At 39.6% G+C, this 24,897-nt stretch overlaps 1 protein-coding gene across 2 annotated transcripts in view; it reads right to left on the bottom strand.

Moving 5' to 3' along the window:
* Window positions 1-24,897, bottom strand: part of LOC124721125 (OTU domain-containing protein 5-like) — a 94,196-nt gene that overhangs the window by 19,920 nt on the left and 49,379 nt on the right. The window contains exons 2-4 of one of the 2 annotated variants that reach the window (XM_047245941.1): window positions 21,331-21,473; window positions 18,440-18,632; window positions 12,943-13,098 (exon numbers count right to left, since the gene is read on the bottom strand). In XM_047245941.1, the coding sequence (XP_047101897.1) occupies window positions 12,943-13,098; window positions 18,440-18,632; window positions 21,331-21,473 (492 nt within the window). The remainder of the gene's footprint in view (window positions 1-12,942; window positions 13,099-18,439; window positions 18,633-21,330; window positions 21,474-24,897) is intronic. The other variant, XM_047245942.1, reaches the window with a different exon arrangement.

Here is a 24,897-nt window from a genome sequence, read left to right as displayed (position 1 = left end):
AGTTCTCTTGGACCCATTGCATTAAGGGATGGACGGTGTACAGCACACAGGGTGTTAGGGCAAATGACAAAATTGGAAAATACTTAGCAGTGTTCCGGAAGCCAATATCAAAAATCGTCGGTGCCAATGACGAAGGCACACCCAACACCACGGTCAGTTGGAGAGCTATCAGTGTACACAAAGGTACTATCATGACGTTCAGTACGAAGGTTGAGAAACTTACAGGGATAGAGTGAGTCTGGAGTAGTGTTCTTAGGAAGTGAATAAAGTCCAAGGAACACAGGCCGCCGTACGAAGCCAATGTGGGGAAGGGTTCACACCCATCAGGAAAGTGGCAGGTAGCATGAAGTTAAGCTTCTGGAGCAATAGCCGAAAGTGAACTCGAGGAGGTAACAGAAGAGAGATGCGCCCCATACTGGTGGTCAAAGGAGTCATCAAAGGAGGTGGCATAAGACAGGTGGACAGGCATGGCAGACCAACGGCATGCATATCTGCTGAGGAGAACATCACGTTCGTATGACAGCAGTAGTTCGGCAGCTTCTGCATATCGACTCTCAACCGGGCTAGTGTAAAGATGCCAGTGGCCAAACACATGTCACAATGGTGGACTGTATTGAGATGGCATAAGGTGGACAGACGTGCAGACGTATAAATGAAACACTGGCGGAAGAGCAACAGGCCCAAGATGTAGAGACTGTGGAAGAAACCCACTGCACTGAAAGAAATTCATACAAGCAATTCTGTCAGTGGAAAAGCAAAAACCATTGTTGATGCTCCATGAGTAAAAACTATCAAGACAACACTAAAGACACTGCTCACAGACATAAGTCTGTGGAGAGCTGCAACAGATGGCAAAATCGTCAATGAAAGGGGAGCCGGAGATGCCAGCAGGAAACAGGCCACAAGAGGGTTTACAGCGATACCAAATACGATGACCCTCTGGATGAGGCATTGAGGCATACCGTTTTCCTGGATAAAGGTGTCCAACAAGGCAGAACCCACTCATACCTTGAAAACACGGTCTTTTAAAAATTCCTTAAGGAAATGGGGCAGGCAGCCTCAGAAGCCCACATGTGAAGAGTACGGAGGATACTAGTCCTCCAGCAGGTGTCGTAGGCTTTCTCCAATCAAGAAACATGGCCACAGTCTGGTATTTCCGCAGAAAACCATTCATGACATTGGTTGACAAAGTAACATGCACAGTGCTGTGCTCGAAATCCACGTTGTGCAGTGGTTAGTAAATTGCGAGACTCAAGCCAGCATACCAGGTGGGCATGAATCATACATTCCATCACCTCACAAAACCAGCTGGTGGGAGAAATGGGGCAGTAGCTAGATGGAAGGTGTTTGTCCTTACTGGGCTTAGGTATGGGTATGACAACAGCTTCACTCCAGCATCTGGGAAATGTGCCCTCTGCCCAGGTGCGATTGCATGTATGAAGGAGAAAGTGATGGCCCGCAAGAAGAATGTGCTGCAATATTGGAATGTGAACATTGTCCGGTCCTGGGGCAGAGGATTGCGATGGAGTGAGAGCATTGTGATCTAGGTCCCTAATAATAAAAGCGGCATTGTAGCACTCACAATTATGAGAAAAGAAGGGAATTTCCCAAGCCTCCTCCACTTGTTTCCAATGGAGGGAGGCAGAGTGATAGTGGGTGGAGCTCAAAACCTTCGCAAAATAGTAGCCCAAGGTGTTGGAGATAGTAATAGAGTCCACTATGAAATCATCTGCTACGGTCAGGCCGGAAAGTGGGGAATCGATCTTGGTCCCAGAGAGCCATTCGAGTTTGGCCCACATGAAGGAAGAGGGAGTGGAACTGTTAAAAGAACCAGCCAATGAAAACCAGCTAGCATTTTTGCTATCCCGAAGAATGCAACAACACTGCACATGTAACTGTTTATGATGAATACAGTTTGCCATCATAGAATGATGGTTAAAAATGTGGAGAGTACATCTCCATGTGTGAATTGTGTGGCACATCTCAGTCCACAAAGGGACCGGGACACGGGATGGTAAAGATGAAGTGCAAAGAATGGAACATACTGCGGCGGTAAGGATAATGTTTGTAAGGTATTCTACTTGTCCATCACAACTGGCGAAAAGTTGTTTGTTATAGGCTGCCAGAGAGGGGTAAAGCCTCCAGTCGGCGTTAAAAAGCTGCCATTTGGGTTTGCACAAATGTAAGGTAGGAATCAGCAAATGGATAGCACATAGGAAATGGTCACTCAAGTATGTGTCAGAGAACAGACAACTCAAGATGATGGGCATGCTGGGCAGTGCAGAATGAGGGGCCAAATGGGAATGGGTGTACGTGGAGTCTGAAAGGAACATGGGTGCTCCAGTGTTAAGGCACATGAGGACGAGTTGATCGAGACGGTAAGCTCAGAGGACACCTCTCTGTCAGGTTCTGGGAGAGCCCCAAAGGGGATGGTACACATTAAAGTCACTGAGCAGCAAAAAGGGATGAGGGAATTGATCAATAAGCTGGAGAAAGTCTGCCCTGATGACAACGAATGACAGAGGAATGTAAATGGTACAAAAAGAAAAGGTGAAACGAGGAAGGAAAATGCAGACTGCAACAGCTTGTAGCTGGGTGTTCAGGAAGATGATTTGATTACAAATGTCATCCTGAATGAGCTGCATGGCTCCCCCATGCTGTTCTCGAGGGGAAGATCAAAGCGGACAAAGAAATGTGAGAGGTGAAAGTGATTTTCAGGATGCAATTTTGTTTCCTGGAGGCAGAGAACAACTGGATGCTGTGATTCCAAGAGCAGCTAGAATTCCTCCGTATTGGATCTAAGGCCACGAATGTTCCATTCATTGGAGGTGAATCATGACGGGGAAAGGCAAGGGGGAAAAAATGAAGGGGTGTCACCTTGGTGGCTACACAGTGACAGCCTTCAAAGACACACTGCTGCAGGGCACAGAGGATGGAGGGTCTGGGTTCATGAAATCTATAGAGGTATTGGCATTCTCACCTGGTCAGTCTGTGTTGTCCTGGGCAGAAAAACTGTTGGCAGTGCGCACTGGTGATACTGAAGAGGGCCAGGAGACGTCATCACATGGTGACACCACTGAAAAGGACCTCTGACTTGGCAAAAAAGAATACCGTTTGCCTTTGTTTGAATATTTTGAGCCTTTACAGCTGGCACATGAAGATTCAGATGTTTGTTGGCTGGAGGGATGTAAAAAGTCTTTGTGGGAGTCTTCTTTCCATCCTGACCAACCTGCTGGTTGGGTAGCAGGTGATTTTGCTGTGCAAGGCAAAAATTTGGTGGCTTCTTCACAGCATGATCTCCTCTGAGGAGGAGACAGGGATGCTAATGTAACACTGGGCAATTTTACAACTGCGGTGCTGAACATGAGGACGAAAGTCTGTGTGGCCGTGTCCTTTGTGGATGGAGATGTAGCAAGAACAGTACTGTAAGTGCCAGATGGCAAAATGCAGGGTTTCCAACTAGCCAACAACTTGTGAGCAACAGGGTAAATCACTTTTTCCTTCACCCAGATCTCCTGGACAGCCCACTCGTCAAGATACACAGGACATTCAGGTTACACATTTCGCCAGGTGTCAACAGGACATTTGAATGTGGTTGTAACAATGACACTGGTAGCAGCACATCGGGTTTGGAATGTACAGTCAGACTTTGATGACTTCAAAACCTGCTTTTACCTTTTCACGGTAGCACTACTGTATCACACACGAGAAAAAGAGTGCATGTGGGCACTAAGGATGCATCTACCTTTTTCATCACCCAATGGACTGCAGTGACACACTGATCGGAGGGGTAAGTTAGGATTTCTGCCTCAGTCAGACCATCAAGCAGCCTAGTGTAAATAACACCACCTGAAGAATTCCACATTTGATGGGCCTCAACAAACAGGATAGCCGTGGAGGAGCAAAGCTGCAAGTAGTCGTTGGGCTTGAGACAAGTTGTCTCCAAAAGCAAAGTGTCATTGGGTAAAAGAGCAAGATTCCACAGGACCGGCAACTGCATCAACAACTTTCTGAATAATAAATGAATTTACCGTAGCAAAAGTCTGACCTCCTTTGTACGTGAAACCATGTGGAACCAACATGCAGCTGGCAGGGTCTTTGAATCATTAGCCTCAGCCTGTTCACATTAAATAGACATATACTGAGATGATGATGATTGGCTCATTCCAAGAAAATCCCCCACGATTGTCAGTGTCTCCGATGGCATGCTCCTTCCAACGCCTCCGCCCACCCCCTCTCCCCCAGATGGGGGCTAGGAATAACGCAGTACCTAGTCACCCGTTACATGTCAGATGCATGGGCTGGCCTTCAGGAATGCATAGGAGGAAGAAGAAAAAGAGTACCCTCAAATACCGAAGTGGAGGAAGGCTAGGAAAAGTAGAACGAAGAAAGAAAAAAACAAACAAAAAACAATGGAGAGGCCGTTCAGATGTCAGGCTACTGAAAAATCAGGAATATTCACAAAAAATATCCCAGCCATGTTCCCCAAGGGAGGGAAAAAAGAATAGCAGGATGACAGACATGCAGCATGGAAGGGAAAAGTGCTGCAAAGGCTGGGTCTCCATGGTACCAAGCATGAACTCACCACGAAGAGGTGAGCCCACTGGCGGGAAGATGATTTATGTGCATCACTCCTCCTTGATATTAGTGTTATATAAAAAAATCTAATAGTACTACACATAGACATAGAATAAAACAATATATAAATGTAATGTCAACAGGTATATTTGAAAATGGCACATATGCCAAAAGAAGCTTGTTATGAACCTATGTAATCAACAAGAAATAAATAATTTGCAGCTAATTTTGTCAGAGGCATGAAGAAGTTTGTAAACTGTTCATGAGCTGCCATAATTGAAGTATTCTGTGCACAGTGAAATGCTGCTATCCTAAACTGGCACTGCCGCAACTATGATGCACCGTGGGCCATACGTGACAGGGATGAACAACGGCTTAGAGATTCGCAGGGGCAAAGAGACGTGCAACTGGAGAGCAACTGACTGCTCAGATGAACTGAGGGGTTACCACAGTGTCTCCTCAATGACCATTCAGTGCGTGTGGGCCCTTGCAGTAGGCGCACGGTTCACGCACCCGTGCTTACTGATATTCATCAATGATGAAGGGTGGAATTTGCTCACCAATACTGCTACTGGATGTCCACCAAATGGCAACAGAAGGATCTTTTGAGATGAATCACGTTTCATGCTCCATCAGCATCTGAAAGCAAACACTCTGCAAAAATTGTCGAAAGGGTCCAGGCCAGATGAGGAAGCATAATGATCTTTGGAATTTTTTTGCGTCATTCCCCTGGCAATCTTCTCATTTTGGAAGGCACAGTGGATCAACCGAAGTATGCACCTATCCTTGGGGACCATGTCCACTCCCACATGCACTTTGCTTTTCCTCAGCACAATGGTGTCTACCAGCAGGGCAATTCAATGTGTCACACAGCTCGCAGTATACATGCGTGGTTCATAGAGCATCAGAGGGAGTTTACTGTACTCCCCTGCCCACTAAACTTCCTGAATTTAAAGCCAGTCGAAAGTCTGTGGGACCACCTTGATCAGGCTGTTCATACCACAGCTCTTCAACAGGAAAACCTAGCACAACTGGCCATGGCAATGGAGTCTGTATCCTTGCTGGTACCTTCCAGAACCTCACTAACACACTTCCTGCATGTCTCGCAGCAGTCTGTGCTGCAAAAGGTAGTTATTCAGGCTTTTGAGAAGTGGGCACAATAATGAGACTGGACAGCGTATATTTTGGAAAATAATGGTCCTATAACACCACTATGGGGTACAATTGAAGTTATTTTTATGCCTTATGATTTTTCTCAGTTGAGAATGATAGGCTCTGTTTTTTTAAAAAACTGTTAAGGCTTTCGTAGTCACTTGTTGAAAAATTGCCTGTTGGCTTCTGTCTCAGGTTCCTTGGCCAATGCTCATTTGACGATTTTTGATATTTTGCCAGCACAAGTGGCTGACTTTGTCAAAGTTTTAACCTTCATTGCTGGTGACACACTGGAGTCAAGCTCATGGCCGTAGGTTGTATGTACCTGTTACACCAAAGCCCCAGGGATTTTTTGTGGTAATTACTGATGTGATTCTCTCCTTGTTACCTACAATAGCCATTTGCTGAAGCACACGAATCCAGGATCCGTTCACCTTCAGGCTTTCCACTTTCTTGTTGAAACTATTGTCACATTTATGGATTTCTATAGCTTCATGGAACTAGCAGATGTTCAGTGATCCTAGTGTTGACTGATTGTCCAGTCATTCCAACATAGACTTTTTTACATGTACATGGTATGTGATACATTCCCGACATTGCAAGTAGGTCCCTTTGGTCCTTCACCAATGAGAGAAACACTTTGATCACCTTTGTCAGTTTATAAATAGTTTTTATGCCATGTTTGCACAAGACATGGGTGATTCTGTCCATCACTCTGGGAATGTATGGCAGAAAGGCCATACCCAACATTTCTTCTTCAAATGTGTCTCCTTGCCAAGAGTTTGAATTTGTGATACTTCTTATGTAGCTGATGAAGTACCCACTGCTCCTCAGAACACTTTCCAAATGCTGCATCTCGCGTCTAAGGTGCTGTGGCTCATATACTCACCTTGGGTGCGTTATGAGTATATTAATCATCCCTTTTTTCTGGTTCACATGGTGATTTGACCGTTTGTGCAAGCATCGGTCCTTGTGTGTCAATTTTTGATACACGATGTGCCTCAGGTTTTCACCATTCCTTGTAGCCAGAACATCAAGAAAGTATATCTGTTCATCCTTTTCTACCTCCACAGTCAATTTTATGTTGGCATGTAGCCGGCTAGGTGTCTTAGGAAGTCACTGAGCTGTTCCCCACCATGGCTCCACATAGGTCTCATCACATCTGTGCTACACCTTAGGTTTACAAGGTGCCAAGTCCAACATGTGTTTCAAAATGTTTGCCACTACCGGACTACGTGGACTACCCACAGCAACACTTCCCAACTGTTCACAGAAGTTGCCATTCGGCATCTAATAGCGTGTGGTGAGCCATGCACTAAAAAAGTGCTGTTTGCTTCAAACTCTTCAATTCCGTCTCTCAGCTGGTCTGATGTTTCATAATCTCTTACTTTTGTTCATTAGGTGGCATTCTGGAGCTGCATCTAATACTTTCCAGAAGTCAAGGAACAGAGCATCAACCTGGGTGCTGGCATCTACTGCTTTCTGGATCAAGTGGACATACACGATGAACTAGATTTCACACACCTGTTGTTTTTCGAACTGTTGTTAATATCTACAGAGGAGATTTTTCTCTATAAATGTCATAATATGTTTATACAACATGTTCCAAAATTCTACAGCAGACTGATACCACAGATATATGCGTCTATAGTTTGGAGCTTCTGTTCAATGACCTTTCTGGAAAACAGGAATGACCTGGGCTGTTTACCAGTCACCAGAAATGCTTCACTCCTCCAGCCACCTATGGTACATGGCTGTTAGAAGATATCTAGCTCTTCACATACTCTACGTAGAATCGCGACTGGTACCGCAGCAGGTGGTTTCAGTTGCTTTTCTATCACAAGGTTACAATTTTGATATATGTCATTTTGACATTTGTGCAAAGATTTAGAGGAGGAACTACAGTACAATATTCCTCTGTGAAGCAGTTTTGGAAAAAGATGTTTAGTATTGTGGCCCTCTCTGTATCATCCTCCCTTTTCGATGCCATTACAGTCACAGCATGTCTGGACAGATGGCTTCTATCTGTTAACTGGAACATAAGACCAAGACTTCTTAAGCTTTCCTGTCAAGTCAGTGGATAATATTCCTTTTGAATATGCCGAACACAGCACACAAGACCTGCCCTGATGCTAATTTTGGTTTTGTTCAATTTTTGTTTATCTGTGTGGATTTGGCTACATTTAAATTCACAGTGAAGCTCTCTCTACTTTCGTAGCAGCTTTCTAACATGGCTGTCAAGCCATAGTGGGTCATTTCCATCCATCAAGTTTGCTCGGCACATACCTCTTTGAGACCTGTTATGCAATACTGTTGACCTTTGTCCACTGATACTCAACACTGTCAGTGTTGTAGGTGAAATTTTCATTCTGACTACTCTACTCCTCTTCAGCCCCCTCCCCCTTTACACATCTGCCACCCAATCCTGCCTCCCCAACCTCCTCTCAACTCCCACCTGTCTGCCTACTCCTCTCCCCTCTCTCTATCCTCCTCCTCCTCCCCCCCCCCCCTCCTTTTCTCTTTCCAGGTCATCATACTTAGCAGAACAGGAGGTTGTTGGTTCTTTCCTTCACAGTATTTCTTTCCACACAGTAAGTAGTATGGGTACCAAGTTGGGATTTTTTTTTTACCTCTGGCTTTGTTCATGTACACACAATTCATTCGGGAATTTAACTTCTCTCTCAGTACACATGCTGCCTTCTAATCTCTTCCAGAGACTAACAAGATGAATTGTTCAAGTCCTTCGAGTAGTTGATGGCACAGGAGCATGAACAAATTGCACTGCACCTACATGGCTACTCTGAAAATCACACTCGAGTGCCTGGCAGAAGGTTCATCAAATCACCTTAACAATAATTCTCTGTTATTCCACTCTCGAACAGGATGCAGAAAAAACAAAATCTTTCTGTGCGAGCTCTTATTTCCCTTGTTTGCTTATGATTCTCATTTCTCCCTATGTCGGTTGGTGTCAACAAAATATTTTCACATTCAGAGGATGAAGTCGGTGACAAACTTTGTTAGAAGCTCCCAGTACAATGAAAATGTCTGTTTTAATTATGTCCACCCCACATTCTGTATCATTTCCATGACACTCTCCCCTATTTTCTAATAATACAAAATGTGCTGCCCTTTTCTGAACTTTCTCTATGTACTCTGTTAATCCTATCTGATAAGGATCCCACACAGTGGAGCAGTACTCCAAAAGAGAATGGACAAGTGTAGTGTAGGCAGTACCTTTTGTAGATATGCTGAATCTTCTAAATGTTCTGCCAATAAATTGCGGTCTTTGGTTTTCCTCCTAACACATTTTGTGCGTGTTCTTTCTAAATTAAGTTGACTGTAGTTGTAATTCCTAGATATTTAGTAGAATTAACAGACTTTAGATTCAACTTATTTATCGTGTAACCAAAGTTTAGTGGATTCCTTTTTGCACTCAAGTGGTTGCCCTCACATTTTTCATTATTTAGGGTCAACTGTCAATTGTCATACCATACAGATAGCTATCTAAATTTGTTTGCAGTTAGTTTTGATCGCATGATTACTTGACTAGATGATAAATGACAGCATCACCTGCAAATGAAGACATCTGCTCAGATTGTGTCTTAAATCATTTTTAGAGATAATGAACAACAGAGGGCCTGTAACATTATCTTGGGGAATGCCAGAAATAACTTCTGTTTTACTCGATCACTCCCCATCAATTACTAAGAACTGTGACCTCTCTGAACGAAATCACAAATCAGTCGGATATCTGAGACAATATTCCACAAGCATGCAACTTGATTGCAAGCCGCTGCGGTGTCAAAAGCCTTCCATAAGTCTAGAAATATAAAATCATTTTCAAATCCTTTGTCGATAGCACTCAACACTTCGTCTGAGTATAGAGCTAGTTGTGCTCCACAAGAATTATGTTTTCTAAATCCGTGTTGACTGTGTCAAAAGACCATTCTCTCTGATGTAATTCATTATGTTTGAATACAATTTGTGTTCCAATATCCTCTTTGTATCTACGTTAATGATATGAGCTTGTAATTTAGTGGATTACTCCTATTGCCTTTCTTGAACAGTGGTATTACCTGTGCATTTTTCCAGTCTTTGGGCACAGATCTTTCGTCGACTGAGTGGTTGTATATGATTGTTAAGTATGGGGCTATTGCATCAGCATACTCTCAAAGGAACCTTAACTGGTATACAATCTGGGCCAGAATACTTGCTTTTATTAAGTGATTTAAACTACTTCACTAGTCCGAGGATAACTTGGCAGCTGCTCTTGATTCGAGTTCTGGAATATTTACAACTGTCTCTTTGGCGAGGGAATTTTGGAAAGCTGTGTTTAGTAATTCTGCTTTAGCAGTACTGTCATTAATAGTATTTCCACTGCTATCGGACACAGAAGGCATTGATTGTGTCTTGTGGCTAGCATACTATACATACAACCAGTATCTCTTTGGGTTTCCTCTGCCAGATTTTGAGACAAAAGTTTCATTGTGGAAACTATCATAAGCATTTCATATTTATGTCTATGCTAAATTTCAAGCTTCTGTAAAAGATCGCCAATCTTGAGGTTTTTGCATTCATTTAAATTCGGCATGCTTTTTTCCGTTGTTTCTGCACCAGTGTTCTGACCTGTGTTGTATGTCATGGGAAATCATCTCTGTGTCCTTTGTTAATTTATTTGTTATAAATCTCTCAATTGTTGCTGTACTATTTCTTTGAATTCAAGTCACGTCTGGCCTACACTTACATTGTTAATTTGGAAGGAGTCAAGATTGTCTATCAGTAAGGCATCAACCGAATTTTTATCCACTGTTTTGAATAGATATCTTTTTCATTCATTTTTGGTGGATTTGGGAGTTGTGGTATTGAGTCTCACTATAACAACCCTGTATTCATTAATCACTGTGTCCAGTTTGATGTGCATTATTAGCTCAGGAAAGTGTGATTTCACAACTGTTTACTATTCAAGTGTACTCATGAAATAATTGCTCAAAATAGTGTTCAGAGAAAGCGTTTGGCATAATTTCAGATGATTTTTTATGCATACCTTCGGATTTTAACATGTATTTTCTCCAACATATCGTGGGAAAATTAAAGCTGTCAACAACTTATAAAATTAAAGTCAGATATGTGTTTGAAATTAGAGTCAAGTTTTCTTTGAATGTTTCAGCAATTTTATCACCTGAGTTGGTAGGTCGATAAAAGGATTCAATTATTATTGTATTCTGGTTGTCAACAATGACCTCTACCCATATTAACTCATGGTATTGAGCTGACACCATATTACAGCATTCTACCATATTCTCCTTAATATAACTGTTCCTGCAGTGACTCTCACCCTGCTTGCTATTCCAATACTGAGCGTGACTATATACTGATGTTTCACACACAATTTATATAGTAGAAGACATACAGCCACCCCAGCTATGTGCCCTGTCCATGTTCCAGTGCATAAATTAATGACAACTTATATTTCTACTGTGATGAACTGTAATTTTTTAATCTCACTTGGGATTGTTTTATTTTAATTAAAAGAATTACTTTGCAATTGTCTTATGAATTGTTTACTTTTGTGACTTACAAACAGAACTATTTTATTATTGTGTCTATTTGGTCATTTGATGTCATTTTGTTGTCATGGGTTGTTTTTACAATCTTTCTATTCCGTTAACTGAACTTAATTAACTCGCTTGTGCAATCACGTTAATTTTGGTCACAGGATTCACCCTTCAGGTGTCTGTTGTAAATGATTCAATGCAGTGAGAAGCTTCATGTTTTGTAGTTGTCAATTTAAACTTTCATTTGATGTATCTATTTAATTTCATACTTGTTGACGCTCAGCTATAACCAATCTGTAATTGACTTGGTACCTTCCACACGCTAATATATTTTCAATGTTGCAACTTTTCTTTGGTCAGTTGAATAGTTACAATATTACTTATAGGATGTAATTTGTGGTGTTAACAAATTCTAAATAAATTCTAGATTACAATGCTTCCATCCTTCCTGATTACGGTTAAAAAAAAAATTGTGTTTCAAAACTCTGTCCTGTGGTTTCAACCTGCTTATCATCAGGTTAGCAACCAAATGATGCCACCCTGGTGGTTACCCGGTCACCATAAGGATGTTCGCCACTGCCTGCACATGTGGTCTTAGAAAGGCAGTCTGACAAGGAGGCCATTCAACATCACATGACCCCTATTCTATTACAAATCACATTGGATCTGTTACCTCCTTTAATAACGCTACACATCAATCATTCATTGACTTTATTAATAAAAAAATAAAAACCCATAAATGTGGCATTGTTCAAAGAACACAGTGCTGTAACTAAATTGGCAAAGCCACACCCTATCTCAACTTCGCAGAGCCACCACACAGAGACACTGAAATACGGCTGAGCAGATGAACACATACCCCCAGTTCATGATCAACAAGTAAGATGATGGCATCATCATGTAGGGCACTAGTGAATATTGTGTCTCATTTTAAACTTTAATTGTGAGCATTATGTCTATGTACTCCAAATGAAGAGCCTTGTAAATGTGTGTATCAAACAATACTTTTTGTAAATACTCAGAACATTCCAGTGAAAATGGATTATATGAACACAAGTACATCTTCATACCTACATTAGAATAACGTGAACTAATATTTTACATGTTCTTCTTTCCACTCCTCCTCTAGGAACAAGTAACGAACCTACTGTTGTAATGACGACTGCATTTTCGTCAGGTACAACAGTAAACATGTATTGGTTATTTTTATGTCATATCCTTATCCTTGTCGTACAAGTCTTTCAGTTGCTTGTACTCCTCAAAGCTGTCTCTGAAGCCAGCTTCATATGCCTTTATAACTCTGCTGCTGTCGCAGTCCTGTTCTGACAATTATAGCACTGTCACCATCACGGTCCTTTGTCGACAACTGTAGTCACCACATAGAAACTTAACAGTTACACTCACATTCCAAGATTTGAATTGTGTGTGTGTTCTGCACAGTTGTGTACTCTGTTTAGACTGAAATAGTGAAAATTTACAGCAGTCACATACATGGGTATAGAAGGCTGAAAGTCATTCCCAGCCCAGCAAGATGACATAAAACTGTTGCCAACAGATGTGAAGGTCTGGCTTACACATGCGACAAATGGACTTTACGATATTCTCAAAAACTAAAACATAGTGATGTATGATACAAAACAAAGAATCAGCAACTCACAATGTAATCCATACAGTGATTTCTCACGACTGCATGCATGTCTTGGTCACCATAAACTTGGTCAGCTACTGCACGAAACAAACATGCCCCATCTTCTTCCATTTTCTTGATGATGAAGCCTTTCCTCTTGATAATTTTTTCAAACCAACGGTCACGCTGTAATTATGTTATACCATTGAGTAAATGATTTATTAATTTATCTCAGAGCAGTTTAAACAGATAACAAATATGTGAACAAGTTAGCTGTTTAGGTGCGTAGAAATGACAAGAGGAACTTCAATTGTATTTTCGTATGAAAATATAGGGTGTGTCATGCCATTGGAGTAAAAAATCATACAGACAGTAAAGCATCATAAACTGATTGAGATATGAGGAACCAATAGTCGGAAATGAGTATTTCAGATGACGTGATGTCTTGAATGAGCTATCCATGTGGGGTTACACATTTGTATAGAGCTTAGGTTTATGCACTGACGTTGGTGGCACAACCTTGAAAAGCAACACACAGTTTTCTGTAATGAAATGACTGAAAAAAATTGTAACAAAAAAATAATTAATGCACAGTAATGAAATTTCAGGAATATATTTGTCTAGGTGACATATTTAAGTGATTAACACTGCAAGATCACACGTTAATCTATGTGCAAGATAAGCCGTTACAATTTGAAATGTTGGTACACCAATAACCAGCACAGCTGCTAAAATGTTGAATGCCAGCATACAAACATGCATGCATTGTGTTGTACAGGAGTCAGATGTCAGTCTGTGGGATTGAATTCCACGTCTACTGCACTTGGTCAGTCAATACATGCACCGTTATTGCTGGTTGTGGGTGATGCTGGAGTTGTTGTCCAATGTGTCCCACATGTGCTACATTGGAGACAGATCTTGTGATCAAGTAGGCCAAGGGAACATGTCAACACACTGTAGAGCATGTCGGGTTACATCAGTGGTATGTGGGTGACCATTATCCTGTTGGAAAACAACCTTTCGAATGCCCTTGATGAATGGTGACAAGAGGTCAAATCACCAGACTGATGCACACACTTGCAGTCAAAGTGCATGGGATAACTACAGGAGTGCTTCTGCTGTCATAGGAGATCACACTCCAAATCAAAGCTGCAGGTGTAGGTGTAGGTAAAGTGTGTCTAGCAAGCAGACAGGTTGTTTTCACACCCTCAACTGGCCTCCTCCTAACCAACGCAAGGCCATTACTGGCACAGAGCAGAATCACCTTTCATCATAAAATGCAAAACACTTTCATTCTGCCCTCCAATGAACTCTTGCTTGACACCACTGAAGTCACAAATGGCTGTGGTTTGGGGTCAGTGGAATGCATGCTGCAAGGCATCTGGCTGGGAGCTGTCCTTGAAGTAACTGATTTTTAACAGTTCGTTGTATCACTGTGGTGCCAAAAGCTGCTGAAATTGCTTTTGCAGATGCAACAGGATGCACCAGAGCCATACTCTGAACACAATGGTGTTCCCTCTTGGTAGTCCCATGTGGCCATTTGAAGTCTGCTCTTTCTACGACTGTATGGTCTCATACCCACTGCTGCCAGCAATCGTGTACAGTGGCTACAATCCTGCCAAATTATTCTGCAATATCACAGAAGGAACATCCAGCTTCTTGTAGCCCTATTACTTGACCTTGTTCAAACTCGGCGAGGTGATGATAATGATGTCTTTGTCCGTTAAAGATATTCTTGACTAACATCAGCTCACCACATCTGATTTCAAAGGTAACTGATGCTCACAACTATTACAGTGTATATTTAAAGCAAATCTGAGTTGCATCCTTATAGTGACAGTACTAAGGCTACTCTTATTCAACTGGTGTGAAATTTAAATAGACATCATGTAGAAACATTCGTAACAACATTTGTTTGTCACACAACTCCTCCTTGGTGTTGCAATTTTTTCCCCCATCAGTGTATGTCCATAGAGGAGCACTGTTCATTAGGGGAACTTCGCCTATGTGGTTAACAGATGGTACAGCAGGTGGTAGCACCCAGAATGCCAAACAAATGTACAGATTTAAGTTTTGTGATGGACATGATACTAAGTGAAAGAAATTGATCACCATGATCAGAAATAGGCAAAAAATTAGGATGTTATAGCCAAAGAGATCTGGCTAAGGTTTTTTCACACAGGAGAATTTGAGATCATATGGGAGAAATCTGATCAATAAGTACATGTCAACTTGCACCTGAAACACCCACGTTAAAAAATATAGTGTGGAGCAATAATTACAAACTCAGCACTAACAATGTGTGCAAGCATTGGGAGTCAGTAGAGCTTAGTTCTGTCAATGCATGCGTTATAATATATGCATTAAGACTGATGGTAACCACTCTTGATGAGCTTAAGTTGTACGAGGTGTAAGTTGCTTACGTAAAAAAATGTAAATATTCACTTCTGTCCACGTGCTCATGATCTGAACACACTTCTGATACAGGTTTAATTTTGACCCTTGAGGTATGGAACATCCTGTGTATTACAGATATTATATATAATTGGTAGACCCATAAGTTCACAGTGTTTTTCCATTAGTTTAATAAATACCACAGATACAAGTAACACACACTTCAGTCATCAATAACATACTCTCTTTCACTATTTACAACAGTCTCCCAATGCTGGTGTAACTTTTTGATACTGCGACTGTAGAAACTGCATGGTTTTGAGGTGGTGAACTCTTTGAGCCATATTCAAAACCCATTTTCATCTGGAATGTGAGTTCCTTGAAGGTCCCAGAATGAAATTTTTTCTCTGTAGTGGAGTATACACTGATATGAAACTTCCTGGCAGATTAAAACTGCGTGCCAGATGGAGACTCAGACTCTGGACTTTGCCTATCGCGGGCAAGTGGTCTACCGACTGAGCATCTGAAGCAGGGCTCGTGACCCGTCTTCACAGGTTTACTTCCACCAGTACCTCTATCTGTAAAGCACCTGCCAACGAAAGGCAAAGATCCTGAGTTCGAGTCTCAGTCCAGCACACACTTTTAATCTCCCAGGAAGTTTCTTTGATGGTTGTTCAATAGCGTGGAAAAGGTGAAACTCTGAGGGCACAAGTTCAGTTGAATAAGGTGGTTACGGAGTGACTTCCCAACCCAACTTCTGTATAGCATTTTTAGTCGGTCTAGCAGAATGCGGGCAGGCCTTATTGTGGAACAGCATCATTTCACGCAGTCTTCTTGTTCATTGTTCTTGAATTGTATCTGAAAGATGTTTCAATTGTTGACAATGAATGTCAGCAGTGATGATTACACCTCAGGGAAGCAATTTGTAGTACACCACCCTGTCACTGTTCCACCAGATGTGTAACATTATCTTTTGCGGATGTGTGAAGTCCCTGTACAGGGAGTTGCTCCTTTGTTTGGGCTCAACCATACTTTCATTTTACTTATGTTATCATAAAGGTATGATACAGGATAGGAATGGTCAGTGTTGTTCATGAGCCAACTGATGACGAGCAAGCAGAGATGCGCATATGGCCGCCCACTGATTTCTGTGATTTTGGCTTAGAGGCCGTGGTACCCATACACCCCAATCTTTGTTGCAAGCAAACATCGCATAATAGTGGAATGATCACAGTTCATCACATTTGCCAGTTCTCCAGTACACTGATGTAGATCATTGTGGATTAATGCACTTAAAAAATCTTCTTCGAACCCTGAAGGACTTCCTGAACACAAGAGTCACTATGCCAAAAAGAATCTTCTCAAAACGAGAAAACCATTTTTCTTGCCATGCTCCATCCAATGGCATTATCTGTACACACGGTGGAAATGTTTCTGGCTGCCTGCACTGCTATCACCCCTCAATGGAATTCAAACAGAAGAATACGTCAGAAATGTCCCGCTTTCTCCACTTAGCACGGAATTTTCTAGTGTCCACAGCTCCTCTCACGATCCCCACATGAAAAAATGACAATATGTACCCTCAAATTGTGGCAGTGAACTACAAATAAAAAATGGCAATTGATAAGTAAACCCAGAGCAACCAGAACAGCAATGTGCAAATGATCATTTGTGCCAGGTTAAAATTGTGATTGGAAAAAAGCTACATTCCTTCTATGTATATAAGAAACCGACATGCCTTGTGCAATTACTTTTATTTCTTTCTGAAATTTACAGAAGATGATTTTATACATTAAAATCTTTAAACTTTTGCCAGTTCTACTCCAAAGTTTTGTAAAGTAAAATTAAAAAATGGTATGGTTCATTACATCGCTGTAGAACCTAGCAAATCTTCAGGATAACAGCATCAAATAGTGTTTCAAACTTTCTTCATTTTCTGTTCTACTGTTCTTTCATTTATACACAACCTTTTTTTTTTTTAAATCATCAAATAATTTATAATATTCCTCACAGCAATTAATAAGTGCTAACAACTTGTTATCTATTCCATATTCAAATAGTGTGTGTACCATAACAGTAATAAAAATATACTTAAAACAGTGCAAGGGCTTTGTATACAATAATAAGAAAGAAGGAAATATCAAGTTAATTGGTATATATTGCCAACAACTGCTGAACCTATACTCTAATTTTGAGGTGTTTACATCATAGACACTATAAATTTTTTATATTTAATGATTATAGTGTCAGTTTTGTTTTAGTTCCCGAAGACGGGTAATGAACATGCAATTGGTAAAAGTGAAATCCCTATTTCTGTGTAAAAAGAAGAAAGAGAATTGATTAAAGCTGTGTGTTGGATCACGAGAAGCTTGGACCCTGTACTTTCACAAACAGAATATTACCAATTATGCTATCTGAGTAATGACTCAAAAGTTTCAACTTTGATATCATAGAGAGGAAACAGTGGCAAGTAGTGAGGGTGTCTACAAGGCTTATTTACACTTACTCATTTCAAATGGAAGTAAGGCTATGGTTGTGACAATACATACAATAAGATAGTTTGACTCAAGCACACTGATTTAATGACAGAAATAAGGTTTCATTGGCATGTTTCGAGATAAACATAATTCCTATCACTAAATGTATGCTCAGGGCAAATTATATTAGTTCACAAACCATATGATGCATTCAGAAACTGCAAATGATAGTTCACTGTCTGTGGAAAAAAGGCAGCCAAGTTTGAAGTCCTGCCTCCAACACAATTTTAACTCTTGACAAATTTAGTTACACTCATGATAAGCTTTGATAATTCAAAGAGAAATGTAACCCTGGAGCTGAAGCAAGTGAGTTAAGGAATTAGCCTGATATTAATTTAAATAGCTAACATTCTAAAGTGTGTTTATAATACTAATGGCTGAGCCCACATACTTCTGACTACATCCACTATGGAATTCTGGAGATATCAAAACCACATAACTTTTACAATCTTTATCAGTGTGGCTATTTCTAGTTACTGAGAGTTATTCTTAGGGTCTTCATAACAGAAATTTCACTGGCAACCCCAAGATTAGGCCATACAAAACTTTATACATGATAGTGAATATTATAGCTCAGTATATGCCCAAGGTCTTACCTCCAACCAGTCAGTCTCACTCAGGGCTTGGTCATCACACGGTCCATACTCATCACCGCTGTTGTAACCATTAGCATGGTCATCAGCAGACTGAGATGGACCTGCTTTTGGTGAAGTGACAACAACTCCACTACAACCAGCAAAACTTGGTGGGGAGGCTGCATTTCTTTCGCGTAGCTTACTTCGACTGCTTCTGAAAATATCAAACCGAGTACATCTCATATTTCCAAACTTAGCAAAACTTGTTTGCTGAACAGGAAAATTTCCACTATGGAAAATGAAAAATTTTGATAATGTTATGTACCCAGGTACCTCAAAGCAAAAACTAATATTGCAGTGTAGATGTCACTCTCAGCAAGTACCAGTCTATGATTTACTGTAAGATGTGCTAACACTATTAACACAGAAAATGCATACACAAAATGCACGGTGCTGTGCTGAACATTACTTATTGTCAATTAAGTTTACACTTGACAATGCAAAACACTGACCCCAGCCGAAAATTCTAAAACGCCTGAAATTCTTAACAGATTTTGTTAAATTGTTGAATTTACTGTCTTTGTACTTGTTGGTGATTCATCATTCCTATAATAGAATATTCGCAGTCATGTTTTGTATGAACATTATGTGTTCACTTACAACTACCTGCAGATGATCTGTTGCTTTAGCAAGAAAATGCACAATCTTGCTGCTTACAAACTGTAGACATGAGAGTGCTGATATACAGCTGCCCCCCCCCCCCCAAATACTACTGCGCATATTTTAGATGCAATATAGGGAGATTATGAGCCTTGAGTGCAGGTCAGCAAATTGTGGGAAGTAGTTGAGCAGTCCGGGATAGGGATGCAACACATTCAGTATCTCATGCACTACACACAACTAGATGGATGTATGCAATACAACTGCCCAAAGAACACATTTTATTTGTTCTTAATTATAACTTCACACACATTCTGTTATAAGATACTAAATGACATCAAAATCACAAGGAATTAGTTGTGTTCTTCACATAATTATCTAGCTTATACATAAAAAATTTCAAAACCCAAAATATTAATATTGGCAAAGAAGAAGCTGAGTAGCACTGTGGTGTAGTGGTTATGATACTAAACTGTCGCATGGAGGGTTGTGAGTTCAAAACTCACCTGGACTGTACAATTTTAATTTCTATATTTGGTTCGAGTACATTCTCGAAGTATTCACAAGTGCCAAGAATCATTGTACTGGAATGCTCTGTAGCTGTATATATACTGTATGTGTACTGGCCAGAGGCAGTTCGCTCCTTGCACGTGCACGTGCTGAATAAACCTTCGTTAAGTGAAGTTAGTGTTTGTCAATCATCTAATTCCACCTTCTTCTACGTGACAATATATTTCTTCATTGGTATACTATTTGTAAGTGTCTTAAAGGAACACGCATTTTCTTCTTGTTGCTACTACTGAAGACTGAAGAAGTGATGCTAAGCATGAGAAAGTTTCTTAAAAATACTTGCTTTATTACAAATGAAGATTAATCATTGAACTTGAGTGTAATTTTATTTGGATGGCTATACAAAACAATACTTGGATTATTCTATAAATTTAAACTTAAGTGCTTCAGAATTGACTTACAGTCCCAAAATACTATATAACCCCAAACTTTTTGAGTTAAGGGAAACTGAACTTTAATCAGAATTTAATACTAATATTCATGTTAAAGTCTATAGTGAAAAATTAAAGAAATGCAAAGTTCACTTTGCTGTTGAAACATCTGACGAGTTCCAAGATTATTACTGAATGCTGACACTAACCTCATCTAACAAAGCCATTCTACTTGCTAGTAAATAAACATTATAAAAGGGTTCAAGTTTGTGTGTGTTTAATGGAAGCAGTGGAATAAGGTTTGAATACAATCATGTGATTTGATGCATTTTTCAATCTAGCATTGGGCCATTTTATGGTTTTTACAATGTTGTAAATGGAAAATTTTAAGATAATCTGAAGATGCCCTATGAAACCAAAATGTGTTGTCAATGAAATAATAAATTTCAACAAAGACCATTTTTACTTCAAATATCCTACATATTGTTGCTGTACCAGACAACCTAATGGAGTGGAAGATATTTTAAGGAAATATTTCACTATGAAAGCATTTTTAAAGCTAAATCAATGAAAATTTGTATTTGACTTGCAAGTTAAAAATACAGACATATGTGTCAGGGGATGAAAGTTTCTATCAAAATGTCACCACAAGAAATCAAAAGGCAAGATTAACAAACACCACTGACTATAGTCACCAGCATCACTTTTTGGTCACACACACATTTGCAAAAGACCATTGCTGCAATGGCCTTAGTGTGAAAAGTTTAGAAGGTGTTGCAATTTGCGAACTAAATCAAAGAAAGCTATTTAACAGTCACCATGACAAATTGGTTCCGTCAGAATCACATACAAAAAGAAATGGCTCATTAATACATTAAATTTTCAATAAACCTAATATATAGTCATAAAATTATTTTTGTTGTAATTACTCCACAAACTAATCATTACTGATGACAAAATAGATACCATGTTCGAATGTAATTCCACATACAGGAATATCCATTTGAGATGACTAGGTGCACTGTTTCTAGATTGTTGATTTGTACACGTACAATGTGTATTTAAATTAAAATTTTTATAACAATTCCAAATCTTGTAGGAAGAATTGCTTTATTAAATTTTAATAGCCTATTTGAAGCTTAAGTTGCATAGACTAGATACACTATTTGCACTGTGTGTAGATTAACAGATGAGCAACGGGTGTAACATACAAAATCTGATTTTAAAAAATCTATGGAGGCCACACAGTCTATGCGAGCGAAGCAGCAGATGCTAAGCTAGTATATATAGTTGTGGTTCTGAAATCAGTACCTGTGAGGACTGGAACGGTGTCGACGTTTTGTTGCTCCATGGCTTGGGCCACTATCATGTTCATAGTCATCATAATGTGGACTTCGTTTCTCTTCCCTTGACCAGCACGATGGTGAGTTTAGTCTTTCATGACTCTCACTGGCCTACAGGAATAAATTTTGAGTTGTTAAAAAAATTGATCCATAAGATGACATAAATATGGTGCTGAAGCTTTGTAATCAAGTTTCAGAACAGCTTAAGATAAAGGGGTAGTCTATCAGTTCAGAGTCTCATCAAATGAATCATGAAAAATACAAATACAATTTGCACAAAGGAGAGATACCAAGTCCTTACCAACAATCTGAATGTACTGAGATGTAATTCTATTTATAATTCTTGATATGAATGATTCCTATAATGTCATACAGCTCAAGGGTATTAAAACAAGAGCACTAATCTTGCATTGTTAATGGTGGCAGAAACCACTTCACTTGTCCTCCTGTCCAATTCTTCTGAACAGTTTATTCAACTTCTCAACTTCTGATAGACCAAAGTTTAAAAGCAAATTCTGAGACTTATTGTCAAATCATTGGTCTCATAATGACATCAAAACAAACAATGAATTCATGTCATGCCACGATATGCCATGCACGGCAGTGTACGTAAATAATTTAGTTTGTTTTCAATTTGAGGAGGCATTACTGAAGATCATTTTTAACAATCCACACTAATTTAGTGATTCACATTTGGTATGAAAAACAATTTGAAAGGTCAAACATGACTCTGGTGATGGCTATGACTAAGACTGACTACAGGTGAAATTCACTGAGCGGTTAGGATTTTTTAAGGACGCACAAGCCTGAAGGAGAACCTGCTAGTATTTACGCTGACTTTTTATAACTTTTTCTGCATGTGATAATGTGACTAAATTTTTACTATTTTTTGTTAGTGGTGAGTTATATCACATTTGTAATTTGATCAGTGTCTTGTTCATGCCAGACATTGCCATAAGAGAACTAGGTAACTCCCATTTTTAACACAGCTTAGGAGTCAACTGCAACAAACTGCACTACTTCCCAAAATTAACAACTGTCACTTATAATCATCCAGTTGTGTAATCCCCAAATGTTCCACAGACAATGTCACTTAAGAACAGATGAAAATACAAAAACTATCAGTATAGCTTTGGAAGCTTAATACTTTCAGTTAGCACGAAGACATATAACATCACAACAGACAATTATTGCAAAACAGTGCATCATTTTGTGGCAGGCCAAAAACATAGAATAATCCGCCATTATTTAGATTGCAACAATAGGCACTTAGCAATAACTACTCCATTGATTTACAGCTTACAAACACCCTTATCTTAAGGCACATATCCATCTAAGTAATGTGGAGATATTTATGAGGGACAAGAGGAATTCATCATTTTGTCTGTGTTTCACAGTGGCAAAATTGTATTTATTGTGGACTCCACTATTCACATTGTATTCCCAACTTTGGTGTAATATGCCTCACATTTTGATGTAGGCACCATTATTTAATCAGTACAACTTTGTTCACTCAATGGTCAATGATTATTATAAACACAGTCGGGGGCAATATTCACTTTTAGGTTATTTCAAAACAAGCTACACTTTCTTTGCATGAATGTATCACATCTTGTAGCATACTGTTCTCAAGCATAAAATTAACTGGTTAGCTTTGATTCGCATATTTCAATGGTGAATGTCTGTTGTCATTATTGCACTTATCATATAGTGTGTTTTACACAATGTCACTTTCTTGCAATTCTTAATGACAAGTAGCAAGGAGCCATCACTTTCAGTTGGAACTCCATGGTCTTTTCCATTCAATCCCACCAACACTTTAAAGATGAAATTTTTCTGGAACTTTCTAGCAGATTAAAACTGTGTTCCAGACCGAGACTCGAGCTCGGAACCTTTGCCTTTTGTAAACATGTACTCTACCAATTGAGCTACCCAAACACAACTCATGACCTGTGCTCACAGCTTTACTCCTGCCAGTACCTTGTCTCTTATCTTTCAAACCTCACAGAAGTCGTCCTGCAAACCTAACATGCCTGGGAGGAAGCGGTGAGGATGGGTCATGAGTTCTGCTCAAGCAGCTCTGTTGGTAGAGCACTTGACCACAAAAGGTAAAGGAGACGTGTTCGAGTCTCGGTCCAGCAAACTGTTTTAATCTGCCAGGGAATTTCATAGCAGCACACACTCCACTGCAGAGTGGAAATTTCATTCTGACTTTTTTCCCCTATTGGTTGCTTGTGCAATGATTATTTTACAAATTCAACTTAATCACTAGAATAATTACATTAATTCAAAATATAACCTTTTGTTAGGAACAGACTACCGAGTCATCCTCTATTCCCTTTGTATGAGTAAGTCAAATGCTCAAATAGTATCATAATTTATTCATTATTGCTGCTTGTGCTTTAAGTAGGTTCTAAGTGTTCAAACATTTTATTCATATTATAATAGGAGATCTCTGTTTATCTCAACCCTGTCAAGTCTGGCAGTTTAACAGTGAAGTGCATTGCCAGAAACCGAAAGGTCGTGGGATCGAATTTCGGTTGTATCACTGATTTTTCAGTCTGTCTTTAATCTAGCATTCACCTCTCAACAGTAGGGACATCTCTCAGAAACAAATCAAGATTCTGATTTCCTGCTCAGATAACTGAGATAGGTCAGAGAGAGAAACATCGCCGAAGTGACATTTGATTGAAATACTTGCACCGGGCCACTGAACCACACAAAAATCATCATATGTATCTCGATTCTTCGTTTTTCGTGAACTATAATTTTAAAAAATTCTCCATGTGTGAATTGGCATTATTAACTGTTGTAACACATGATAATTGACAGAACCTTAGAACTGACAGATCGTAGGACTATCTACATTATTTTCGATAATGCCAATGCTTTCTAGACACAGGCATCCATAGTTGATGTACAAACCTTTATTGCTGCTGTTACTACAATTTTATACTACTACAGAAAATCTTTCCAAACAGAACACACCGAAAGCTTCATTTCATATCAGGATAATTACTTCTTATGAAATAATTTCCTGGGTACTTTGAAAAGATACATTTAGAAACATTATAAAGTCAACATTTTCATTCCACACAGAAAATTGTTTGATAACTTTTCACTTATTGTTTTCTCAATAGAGTGAGCAAGTGAATGAGCGATTCAGTTACTCCCTTCACTTCATTTTCCCTTATATATGTATCGTAGCCAACACTTCTTTTCATACTTCATTTCTCCATTTCAGTTCACGCAATTACATACCAGTGCAAAATATTTCTATTGGAGCAAAAAAAAAGAAAATGGCAAATATGTTCCCATTTATTAAGAGATCGTCTGAAAAGCGGAGTATCATTTGCCTCATTCTGCCTTCCTCGGCACCTTTAAAAATTTGCACACAAATTTGTGAATACTCACATATTAATGTTATTTTTAACATGCAACTCACCTCCCACTCCCACAAGATCCTATTCAGCTGTAACTCATTCACATTCACTAGTCCAACACTGTAAGTTGCTCACCCACCCATTCCCACTTG

The sequence above is a fragment of the Schistocerca piceifrons genome, chromosome X, assembly GCF_021461385.2.
Source record: "Schistocerca piceifrons isolate TAMUIC-IGC-003096 chromosome X, iqSchPice1.1, whole genome shotgun sequence".
In the NCBI taxonomy this organism is placed as follows: Eukaryota; Metazoa; Arthropoda; class Insecta; order Orthoptera; family Acrididae; genus Schistocerca; species Schistocerca piceifrons.
The sequence above is the reverse complement of the archived record's forward strand: the minus strand, read 5'-3'. Positions and strand labels throughout refer to the sequence as shown.